This window comes from Balaenoptera ricei, chromosome 1 (genome assembly GCF_028023285.1).
Source record: "Balaenoptera ricei isolate mBalRic1 chromosome 1, mBalRic1.hap2, whole genome shotgun sequence".
In the NCBI taxonomy this organism is placed as follows: domain Eukaryota; kingdom Metazoa; phylum Chordata; class Mammalia; order Artiodactyla; family Balaenopteridae; genus Balaenoptera; species Balaenoptera ricei.
In genome coordinates, this window is record NC_082639.1 from 177,067,376 (window position 1) to 177,080,717 (window position 13,342).

At 36.0% G+C, this 13,342-nt stretch overlaps 1 protein-coding gene across 4 annotated transcripts in view; it reads right to left on the reverse strand.

The window, feature by feature from the left end:
• The window catches only part of SPATA17 (spermatogenesis associated 17), a 268,975-nt gene that overhangs the window by 121,188 nt on the left and 134,445 nt on the right, over positions 1–13,342 (reverse strand). For all 4 annotated transcript variants that reach the window (XR_009499172.1, XR_009499173.1, XM_059905716.1 and 1 more), the window contains one exon: positions 6,801–6,936. Coding sequence is in view for 2 of the 4 variants with exons in the window: in XM_059905716.1 (XP_059761699.1) it covers positions 6,801–6,936 (136 nt within the window). In the remaining 2 variants the exon portion in view is untranslated. The remainder of the gene's footprint in view (positions 1–6,800; positions 6,937–13,342) is intronic.

Genomic DNA, 13,342 nt, shown 5'->3' on the forward strand with positions numbered 1-13,342 from the left:
ATGATATGTACATTAATGCATCATTGATTTCCATACATTCACAAAATGATATATAATTACAAGAGACAAAGAAGGACACTACATAATGATTAAGGGATCAATCCAAGAAGATATAACAATTGTAAATATTTATGCACCCAACATAGGATCACCTCAATACATAAGGCAAATGCTAACAGCCATAAAAGGGGAAATCGACAGTAACACAATCATAGTAGGGGACTTTAACACCCCACTTTCACCAATGGACATATCATCCAAAATGAAAATAAATAAGGAAACACAAGCCTTAAAAGATACATTAAACAAGATGGACTTAATTGATATTTATAGGATATTCCATCCAAAAACAACAGAATACACTTTCTTCTCAAGTGCTCATGGAACATTCTCCAGGATAGATCATATCTTGGGTCACAAAGCAAGCCTTGGTAAATTTAAGAAAATTGAAATCGTATCAAGTATCTTTTCCAACAACAATGCTATGAGACTAGATATCAATTACAGGAAAAAATCTGTAAAAAATACAAACACATGGAGGCTAAACAATACACTACTTAATAACCAAGAGATCACTGAAGAAATCAAAGAGGAAATCAAAAAATACCTAGAAATAAATGACAATGAAAACACGACAACCCAAAACCTATGGGATGCAGCAAAAGCAGTTCTAAGAGGGAAGTTTATAGCAATACAATCCTACCTCAAGAAACAAGAAACATCTCACATAAACAACTTAACCTTATACCTAAAGCAATTAGAGAAAGAAGAACAAAAAAACCCCAAAGTTAGCAGAAGGAAAGAAATCATAAAGATCAGATCAGAAATAAATGAAATAGAAATGAAGGAAACGACAGCAAACGTCAATAAAACTAAAGCCTGGTTCTTTGAGAAGATACACAAAATTGATAAACCATTAGCCAGACTCATCTAGAAAAAAAGGGAGAAGACTCAAATCAATAGAATACGAAATGCAAAAGGAGAAGTAACAACTGACACTGCAGAAATACAAAGGATCATGAGAGATTACTACAAGCAACTATATGCCAATAAAATGGACAAACTGGAAGAAATGGACAAATTCTTAGAAAAGCACAACCTTCTGAGATTGAACAAGGAAGAAATAGAAAATATGAACAGACCAATCACAAGTAATGAAATTGAAACTGTGATTAAAAATCTTCCAACAAACAAAAGCCCAGGACCAGATGGTTTCACAGGCAAATTCTATCAAACATTTAGAGAAGAGCTAACACCTATCCTTCTCAAACTCCTCCAAAATATAGCAGAGGGAGGAACACTCCCAAACTCATTCTACAAGGCCACCATCACCCTGATAGCAAAACCAGACAAAGATGTCACAAATAAATAAAACTCAGACCAATATCACTGACGAACATAGACGCTAAAATCCTCACCAAAATACTAGCAAACAGAATCCAGCAGCACATTAAAAGGATCATACACCATGATCAAGTGGGGTTTATCCCAGGAATGCAAGGATTCTTCAATATATGCAAATCAGTCAATGTGATACACCATATTAACAATTTGAAGGAGAAAAACCATATGATCATCTCAATAGATGCAGAAAAAGCTTTTGACAAAATTCAACACCCATTTATGATAAAAACCCTCCAGAAACTAGGCATAGAGGTAACTTAACTCAACATAATAAAGGCCATATATGACAAACCCACAGCCAACATCATTCGCAATGGTGAAAAACTGAAACCATTTCATCTAAGATCAGAAACAAGACAAGGCTGTCCATTCTCACCACTATTATTCAACATAGCTTTGGAAGTTTTAGCCACAGCAATCACAGAAGAAAAAGAAATAAAATGAATCCAAATTGGAAAAGAAGAAGTAAAGCTGTCACTGTTTGCAGATGACATGATACTATACATAGAGAATCCTAAAGATGCTAGCAGAAAACTACTAAAGCTAATCAATGAATTTGGTAAAGTAGTAGGATACAAAATTAATGCACAGAAATCTCTTGCAGTCCTATACATTAAGGATGAAAAATCTGAAAGAGAAATAAAGGAAACACTCCCATTTACCATTGCAACAAAAAGAATAAAATACCTAGGAATAAACCTACCTAAGGAGACAAAAGACCTGTATGCAGAAAATTATAAAACACTGATGAAAGAAATTAAAGATGATACAAACACATGTTCTTGGATTGGAAGAATCAACATTGTGAAAATGAGTATACTACCCAAAGCAATCTACAGATTCAATGCAATCCCTATCAAACTACCAATGGCATTTTTCACAGAACTAGAACAAAAAATTTCACAATTTGTATGGAAACATAGAAGACCACGAATAGCCCAAGCAATCTGGAGAAAGAAAAACGGAGCTGGAGGAATCAGGCTCCCGGAATTCAGCCTATACTACAAAGCTACAGCAATCAAGACAGTATGGTACTGGCACAAAAACAGAAATATAGATCAATGGAACAGGATAGAAAGCCCAGAGATAAACCCATGCACCTATGGTCAACTAATATATGACAAAGGAGGCAAGGATATACAATGGAGAAAAGAGAAAAGACAGTCTCTTCTATAAGTGGTGCTGGGAAAACTGGACAGCTACATGTAAAGGAATGAAATTAGAACACTCCCTAACAACACACACAAAAATAAACTCAAAATGGATTAAAGACCTAAATGTAAGGCCAGATACTATAAAACTCTTAGAGGAAAACATAGGCAGAACACTCTATGACATATATCACAGCAAGATCCTTTTTGACCCACCTCCTAGAGAAATGGAAATAAAAACAAAAATGAACAAATGGGACCTAATGAAACTTAAAAGCTTTTGCACAGCAAAGGAAACCATAAACAAGACAAAAAGACAACTCTCAGAATGGGAGAAAATATTTGCAAGTGAAGCAACTGACAAAGGATTAATCTCCAAAATACACAAGCAGCTCATGCAGCTCAATATCAAAAAAACAAACAACCCAATCCAAAAATGGCAGAAGACCTATATAGATATTTCCCCAAAGAAGATATACAGATTGCCAACAAACAGTTGAAAGGATGCTCAACATCACTAATCATTAGAGAAATGCAAATCAAAACTACAATGAGGTACCACCTCACACCAGTCAGAATGGCCATCATCAAAAAATCTACAAACAATAAATGCTGGAGATGGTGTGGAGAAAAGGGAACCCTCTTGCACTGTTGGTGGGAATGTAAATTGATACAGCCGCTATGGAGAACAGTATGGAGGTTCCTTAAAAAACTAAAAATAGAACTACCATATGACCCAGCAATCCCACTACTGGGCATATACCCTGAGAAAACCATAATTCAAAAAGAGTCATGCACCACAGTATTCAATGCAGCTCTATTTACAATAGCCAGGACATGGAAGCAACCTAAGTGTCCATCGACAGATGAATTGATAAAGAAGATGTGGCACATATATACAATGGAATATTACACAGCCTTAAGAAGAAACGAAATTGAGTTATTTGTAGTGAGGTGGATGGACCTAGAGACTGTCATACAGAGTGAAGTAAGCCAGAAAGAGAAAAATAAATACCATATGCTAACACATACATATGGAAACTAAAAAAAAAAAAAAAAAATGGTTCTGAAGAACCTAGGAGCAGGACAGGAATAAATACGCAGACATAGAGAATGGACTTGAGGACATGGGAGGGAGAAGGGTAAGCTGGGAAGAAGTGAGAGAGTGGCATGGACATATATACACTACCAAATGTAAAATAGATAGCTAGTGGGAAGCAGCCGCATAGCACAGGGAGATCAGCTCAGTGCTTTGTGACCACCTAGAGGGGTGGGATACGGAGGGTGGGAGGGAGATGCAAGAGGGAGGAGTTATGGGGATATATGTATACGTATAGCTGATTCACTTTGTTATACAGCAGAAACTAACACACCATTGTAAAGCAATTATATTCCTATAAAGATGTTTAAAAAAATGATATATATATATAATTTTTCATTATTGATTTTAATAATTTTGGGAAAAAGTAATATTATTTGCTTGCAATCTGCTGACTTTGTGATGTCTTTGTATAGTGTTCTTCATATTAATAGCATTAAAAATAATACAAAAATATTAAATACTATTTGATTATTAATTGATGTAATGTGAATATGATTAGAGAAAGAAAACATATGATTTTTCTCTCAACTGATACCCTTTATCCCAGTTGTGTAGCAAATCGTCTGGAAATGATAACCTCCATGCTTAAAGATGACAGAAGAGAAAGAAAATTCTTCAGGCAGACAATCTTAAAACATGATGGAAAGGGTGGAGATCAGGAACCAAATGTATTTAATTGAGCTGTTTCTTGGCTGAAGTGAATCTACTGCATTGAACTAAATCTTATGTGCATTTAAATATTTGTCAATAGTCCATCTTCCAATAGAAGCATAAAACTACACCAGTCTTTTCCTTCTCCAACATTTTGAACTCAACAACTCACTAAAACTATTCTTCATCTACTAATATGAATAAGTTATGGTCTCACATCTCCAAGGTCAAGAAACAAAGTTTTATATAAAATAAAGAAAAATAAGCCTGCTTTTAGTAATTTATTGGCACAAGTCTCACCCAAATCGCTTTCAGCAAATCAAAACATAAAATATTTTCATGTAAACAATAGAATGACTACCCTTATACTTCGTAGAATCTATTGGCAACACAGGAAAAATTTGTTCATCTAATATGGTTATTCTAAGAGATCAGAAGAAGGGGAAGAAGGAAATGAGGAGGGGAGGGAGAAATTTAAATTTGTATTTAATATTTTTCTACATGGTTTTGTGCAAGTGGATTAATGATTTATTAAGGCATAAAGAATCCCTACACTTTCTCTCTTAGGTTTCAGGGTCTGCAAGAACAATTATTTGTCATTAACTTTTCAAGTATGTGTACTTTCTAAAGGTATACAGAGGCACACAATGATTCCTCAAAAAGAACAAAATAAACATTTTTTTTAGTGAGTATCCAAGAATTTCTGCAAGTTGCTTACTTCAGTTAGATAAATGCATAGTCTTGAAATATGTCAAAATATATGAATGAACCTGTTGCATAAAACCAAAAAGTACCGTATTATTTTAGGAAAGAAACATTGGCGCAAGGATTTTTCTTACTCTGAAGTAGCTTAATGTCCTAAGGTAGGTAAGTCATTTAAATTATAAAGAAATGAGAATTTCCTTGAATTAAATAGGATGGTGAGGGCATAACAGCAAAAAAAACCAAAAACCAAAAAACACAAAACTTTACATCAAATAGAAAAATGAGAGGTAGATCACATTATGTACACTCAAAATACAAAATTAATTAGTTTAAAAACCATATTAAACCTATATTCTGAATGGTTGCATATTAGGTAAAAACAAACGCCTAGAATAGTCTTACCATGAATTTTTATGAAATAATATTGTTATGAACTTTTAGGTTTGTCAATCAGTGGACCAGATTGAACTACTCCTTGTATTTCTTATGCCATGGAATTACTATTTAGTGTTTTAGAAGACCATTTAAAAAAAATAAAAAAAGACTTAGTAGCGGTAAAAGAAAAAGGCACTTTCCAAAGAATCCAAGTTACTCCCCAGCAAGAGTTCCCTTTGACATTCCTATATTTAAAATGTCCTTAAAAAAAGAAATTTTCTTAGAATTTGGTAGAGAAAGATCTTGTTTCCCTTAAGGGTCTAATGTGTCTTTTCCTCTTGAATAGTGAGGACGCCTCTGCAACTTGTGTTCTCTCCGTCTTTGCCACCCACAGGCTGCAATTCCTAAGTCACTTCCCACCATACTCACAGTTCCCCTTTATTTCGTGTGTACAGCCACTCTTCTCATCTAAGATCGTTTCCCCTTATTTAAATTTCTAGAATATGACTTGTGCTGTATTTGCCATTTGATAAGGTGCCTTAAATCCTTTTGGTAGGAGACTGTGTGTAAATGAATAAATCCTCACTGACAAACGATTAATAGAAATAGGCCTGGTAGTATATGGAACTCAAGAGCCCTAACCCTCTTCCAGAAAATCACTGCCTACTTCATTTTATCTGTATAATTTTAGTATGAATAATTTTGAGTTTCTAACTGCTAGACAATAGGTTAAACACATAGTAAGAACTTTCCTCTTTACCTCCTATAGTGTAAGACATGTGAGTGTTTTCGCAATCTAGAAATTTTTATTTAAGTGGTAGCAACTATAATTCTGGAATCAGAAAATAAATATTTATTTGCTTTTTTCTTTTCTATATCATATATAGAGATGGGATATCACATATATCTCCCTCCCTCCCTCCCCCTTCCTTCCTCCTTTCTTTCTTTCTTTCTTTCCTCCCTCCCTCCCTCCTTCCCTCCCTCCCTCCCTCCCTTCCTTCCTTCCTTCCTTCCTTCCTTCCTTCCTACCTACCTATCTACATACACACAGAGATTGAGAGGAAGCAGGAAAGCACTGATCTCCATGCCTGAGAGTTAGCTTAACTCTATTCCACAGATTCAGACTCTGACCCTAATTGGCTTTGCCAAAGCTAATGATCCATGCCATTTGATCACAGGGTAGCTGAACCATAAAACACAAGAACACAACATCAAAAAAAAAAAAAAAAACCCACGAAAAACTTAAATCTCTTACTGACATAGTAAGCAGCACTATCTTCACATAAAATAGTTATAAATAATTTTGTAACCATGAAGGTGTTAGTCGTAATGATTATATTTGCTATAATCAGTGTATATTTTTAGCCTTTTAAAAGAAACACTATTTTCTTTTTAATGTTGCATCAACTCACCTTGTCACAGATCCATTTCTTGGGATTTTCATCTCGGAAATGTTGACTTCCATAAGCATCAGGACCATACTTGCTTGATAAATGCATTGTCGGGATGTACTTTTTATTTTTATGGTAGGAAGAAAATGGCAAAAACCTGAAAGAACATTTAGGTAATAGTCTTAACTGTATTTCTAGAGACATTTGATTAAAAAAATAAGAAGTAGTAAATTACAGTGAAAATAATACATGGCTTGGAATCAGAATACCAGGTTTTCGCTTCAATCTCTGCCACTGACTATCTCTGTTACTAACCTCTATGAATCTTCATTTCTTATTCTGAAAGTGGAGGTACTAAAACTTCACAGAATTTTTGTGAGCCTCAAATATTTTCTAAATATAGAAAATGTTAAATAATAAATTTATTAATTAATTATGCCAAATAATTCAAAACATCATGTAAGTAAAAATGCCCTTAACTTTAAGATGGTAGTCCCCAGATGAAAAAGATGGCCAGCACAGGCAACTCTTATTAAAATGGGCTTCTTCAAATCTTAATTTACTGAAAAAATAAAGACAGTTTGGTACAGGTTATAGATAATGACCCTTTTGAGTTAGTCAGACCTATATTCACATCTTAGCTTTGCCTTGCTACCTGTGTTCCCTCATGCAAGTTGCTTGACCTGTACAAGATTTTAATTATAGGGAAATTGAAAAGAATGAACAGCTTAATATATACAAAACTTTACATGGAGTCTGAAAACAGTAAGTGTTCAATAAATAATGGGGGTGCTAAAGTAGAAGGAGCTGATTGTTGTAGCTCTCATTATCATCATCATCATCACCACCATCATCATCACCATCATCATCACCATCATCATCATCATCATCACCACCACCACCATTACCATCACCACCATCATCATCATCATCACCACCATCATCATCATCACCACCACCACCACCACCATTACCATTATCATCATCATCACCACCATCACCATCATCATCATCATCATCACCACCACCATCACCATCATCATCATCATCATCATCATTATTACTTTTAATGTTATTTTGATCAACATAAAAAATGAAAATTTTAAACTCTCACAGGACAACTAAGATTGTGATGTTTCTTTAGTGTAATCCGATGAATTGTTTAATCCCTCACCAAAACCTTCTGAAATAAAAGTAAAGGAATAAAAAAATTTGTAAACTCACAAGAAAGAGGACAAAAGGGAAGAAATAGAAGATGAAAATGCTAACGTTTTGGCAGGTGGAAAGCAGAGAGAAAATTTAAAAACTGAAATCTAAGTTCCAGAAGAGGGAGAGGCCAAAGAGAAATGAAGCCATTAGTCCTGCAGAATCCTGGAAGATTCTAGAAGTTACTGCAGTGGGTGAGAGTGAAGAATAAGGCTGAAGACAGGTGAAAAACCTATGCCATGAATAATTAAATACCCAGGTTCCTCTCTCAGTCCATGTATCCAAAAAAATAGTGTATTATCAGAAAACTTTATACTGGAGAGCTCTGGTCTCAGGGAAAGCAGGAACCACGGAAGGCCAGAGTGAGGCACCAAATGGAATATATGAATTTTAATTCAAAGACTACTCATTGAAATCTTCCCTTGCTCATCTCAAAGTAACCTGGGAGCCGGATTAACAGATTTCAGAAGAGTAATTGTATCATCTCAAAAGATACTGAGAGCGCCCAGAGAAACAACTTCAAATATCAACATTTGGAGATCTCTTAACTAAAAGGTCATATCACAGTGCAACAAAGTCTATCAGTGAAAAAGCCATTCTCACACACAAATAAACTTTTTAAACCGATTTTTAGAGTCTCCTTTTTAATATGAATTTAAGAATAGATTACCAATTGGGGAAACTACCAACATGAAAGAAAGACACATATCTAAACGTAAAAGATAACCTAGAGGAAACATATAATATAGGAAACAGGAGCAAACGTCAGAAAATTCTAATTAATATAATCAACGGAGACATGGTGTCAATGAAATTAGAGCTAGATCCTGTTTTAAATACAAGAAACATTTGGAGGGAAACAGCAAGCTCTGGGAAATAAATATATACAGCTAAATTAAATATTCCGCCAAGAAAAATATTTTGAAATTCAGACTTTGAAACAATAAGGTTGAGGTTCAACAAATTTATTGAGCATATGCCGATATTTTCACATATATCATCTCATTTAATTAAGACAAAGAAGGGGCCTTTTCAAAAATCTCAGTTCAATTGAAAAAAATTTTGCCATTATATTCATAAATTTGTTTAAAAAATAATAAGCTTAGGAAATGTGGTGTTATTTCATCAATTGTCACACCTCTCTACAATTTCTTTTTAATGTTTATTAAGGAACTCCTTTTAAATATTTTTCCTAAGAAAATATTCTCTAAGCCAATTTAAGATAAAAAATAAACAGAACACAGAGCTTTGAATTATACCAAATTACACAGGCATGTATTATATATGCTCTTGAGAAAAGAGCTCTCATGTAAGACAGATTACGGCCCTTCCAGTGTTAATTTGCACATGGGATGGACATCACACATATGAAAAATTAATGTGGCCCCAATGTCCCTGAGTATACAGAGGAGGTGCTGTGAGCTGGCTGCTGTACTTACACTTTTTATCACTTCTGAATTGCATTTTAATAGTACATTTTTCTTTTGTGTCTGAACAAAATTTGCTTTCTCAAGGGACTGGATGTCTGAGAAGACAAGGCGGAAAGACTAGGTATTTCCCTGCACGTGAATTAATGTTAATTTCATTGAGCCATAATGTTGCATTAAGGTAACATGTAATGCATATTCTTAAGGGCACACATGTATGTGTATATATGTATATACATTGAAAAATATTTAGATGTTTTATAAATAATATTTTAAAATTTGTCTTCAAATTCAGAAGAAATTATTTAATTCTCAAATAGAATTTGCTCTATAAAAGTATAAACAGCTAGGAAAACCCTAGAAATCAATTGAGTTTACAATCAAAAGTTTAGATAATTGTCAATTTTACTTTTAATATGGTATCTTTACCAGTTTTTTTTTTTTTTTAATTTTTATTTATTTATTTATTTATGGCTGTGTTGGGTCTTTGTTTCTGTGCGAGGGCTTTCTCTAGTTGCGGCAAGTGGGGGCCACTCTTCATCGCAGTGCGCGGGCCTCTCACTATCGCGGCCTCTCTTGCTGTGGAGCACAGGCTCCAGACGCACAGGCTCAGCAATTGTGGCTCACGGGTCCAGTCGCTCCGCGGCATGTGGGATCTTCCCAGACCAGGGCTCGAACCCGTGTCCCCTGCATTGGCAGGCAGATTCTCAACCACTGCGCCACCAGGGAAGCCCTACCAGTTTTAAATATATATTCAAATGTGCTTTATGCTTGCAGTGCATACTTTTCAATGAACTGAACATCACATTAAAGAAGAAGATGATATGGGTTTGCCTGTTAATTTTAAAAATCTCATCAAAGATACAGATCTGGCAGAAATTCTTAAATTCAATGTGGAGATACAGTGATATATACAAACAAGTCAGTACTTGAATGTCTGCAGAGTTAGAGAAGAATTGGTAGGGGTCTCAGGAAGCAAAAATTAAAATTAATCAATTAGCTTCAGGGAAAATAAGTCCACTGCAAATATATTATAAAGTCTTTATTCTTTGAGTATTAATATACTTAATATTATTTTCCAAATAAGAAGACTAACAAATTACACTTATCTTTGTTTTCCTTATTAACTTTCATCCCCCCCTCCCTTTTGTTTATAGTCCTACTACTGTCACTCATAATTCTAGGTTTTCTTCCAACCTATTTATTTCACTGCCAGATAATTCAAATCTCCAATTATGGAACCCTATTACCTATTGATTCAAACCTATATTCTTCAGCCCAGCAGCTGGGCTTCTTAGAATGCACTTGGTCTGTTCAATCTCCTACCACTCCTTACCTGACGTCTTTTGATGCCATTCTCCTTCCTCCCTCCCTCCCTCCTTCCCTTCCTTCATTCTTTCTGTTTCCTTCATTCCTGTCTTTCTATCCCAGCTCTGCCTTTGTCCATGTTCCTCTTCCTGAAATACTGATCCAAGCACTACTTATCTTTCAAAATCTGGCTTAACACCCAGCTTCCTAATTGTCCTACTCCAACCCACACTGATTTCTCTACTGTCTTAATATTTACTCATTAAGCAAACATTAAATGAAATGCTTTTATATACTAAACACTTTGAAAAACACTGGGATTTAATGCTGGAAGATGCAGTACACCTAAGAGGAATTCACCTTATAACAGGGGGTGGAGAATGAGACAACACAGTAGAATGTGTTGGTTTTGTGATAAATACATGCACAAGAGGCAATTAGGACACAGAGGAAGGTTTATTTATATACGAATATGTGCTTGTAACATGCACATGTATATGCATATGGGGGTGGTTATTGGCAGGGAGTTGGGGGGCGGGGCATGGAAAAGCTGTCTTCCCAGACCATGTATGTCAGAGCTGCATACTAAGACATGTAGAGTTAGTCAAGTTAAGAAGCTGGTGAAGACTATTTTAGATAGAAGAAACAACATATACAAAGATATGGAGGTGAGTTAGAGCATAAAAAGGGATGCTGAAGAAATGGAAAGGGGTTCAACATAACTAGAAAATTGAGTTCTTTATGAAGGAAGCAAAGGAGATCATGAACAGCTTTATAGTGAAGATGAGATTGCCCATGGAAACTACACATAGAAATATATTACCGATCTTCATAAATTGCTAAACAGTTTTCTCCATATATATTATATATTGATTGCCCAATAGTGTAGTTATCCAAGCCACAATGAATTCTGACTTAGGTAAATCATTTCAAACTGGACATGGAGATAACGATTCATAGATATCGAGATACATAGCTATGGAACAAGTCTCAAATACCTGTTCAGGTTTCAAACATGTCCTAGAACAGCCCTCTCTCTGTTAAAGGGCTTCTAGTGAAATATATGTATTAAGCACAAAGCAGGATAAAGGGTACCTTGTTACAAGTTAGGAATTTTACTCCAGATCACAATAAATTCTCCAATGAGTTATGCAAAGCATGTAAATAAGTCTTTTCGCCTAGGCTAGAGGCAGGAAAAAGAGCAAACTGGAGTGGGTTTGCCCCCAAATTTAAAACAGACTTTGTGTAATCCACCCCTTTCCAACGTGGGGACTGCTCCCCGTTTTGCCCTGAGTCTTAACAGCCAGCAAAAGTCAAAGGTGTGATAAGAGATGAGACAGATGCTCCTCCGGGGAGAAGAGCCTTCCTCTTTAACCACTGGCCAAAAAAGGAAAAGGTGGGATGGCTAAGGATTCTCCCCACTGAGAGCAACTCCAGGCCAGCACCTGACTACTAGTCTGAGGAGAGGTCAAGAGAAACTCTGGAGCGAGGTAGACCTCATGGAATGTGGCCCTGCATAGGATGGGTCCCCCCAAGGAGTAGCAAGCCCCCTCCCTGAGCTGAAGAGGGAGTGGATGGGGGAGAAGAAGAGAGCAGGGGAGCCCAAGGGAGATGCCAGCTTCCCCTAGAGGCAGCTCCTTATGATAAGGAAATGGATACTCAGTTCTGGGCCTGTATCAGATAAGCAAATAGTAGGTATATAATAATCACTAGGGGACTTAATTCATAGTTAATTCAATCCACCACATATGTCTTAAATAACTATTTCAGTAACATTGTGTTTAGACACTGTGGGTATTAAAAAGGTGAATAAGCAGAAGCCTCACCCTAAGACCCTTAAAATCTAATGAGGGAAAAAGACAAATAACTACACCAATATAAAGCAGGGGGTGTAGCAGGGTGGGGAAGCAAAGCTCTCTGATAAAGAAAAAACAAAAGAGTATGGGAACAGAAAGCACTGGGGACAATATCTAATCTGAGTTTTAACAAATGGGTCAGACTTCGTTAGGCCGAAATGAAAATTGAGAAGGAAGATGCAAAAGTAGGGGACCGGTATGAGTACAGGCTGAGAGGTAAAAGCCTGGAACCCACATGTGGGGTGTTAGAAGTATGGAGCTCATTGGCCTTGAAAATGGGAAGAATGCTCTTCATAGGGTGCTTATACTGACTCCTATCAGAACAGGTCAAGCTTCAGCAGTCTTAGCTTTCTTAACATCTCTGTGGAATATTATCCTCAGTTACTTTATCCTTTCCTCACAGGTACTATTGCCAAACTGTAACATCACTGGGGCTCTGTGCGGCCCCTTCCCTGAGGGTGGACTTGATCATAGCATGACGAAGGCTAATAAACACCGGGATGGAGGAAGGAGAGCCCATTACCACATTCCTCTCTCTAAAACTATGTTGCTAAATTGGATGCCTTGTGATCCTTTGATACCAAACATGTCTGACATTTTCCATCTTTTTATTGGAAGAGGTTTCTTTTCTTACTTATGAACTCGAAAATAAATACAGGATTCTTCAACACATTCACTCTTTCCGTTTGGGGAAAAAAGAAACAAAAATAAATACTTTTCCACCGTCTCAGACTGCGTATAAAATGATTTTGTCTTCAAGTTTGGA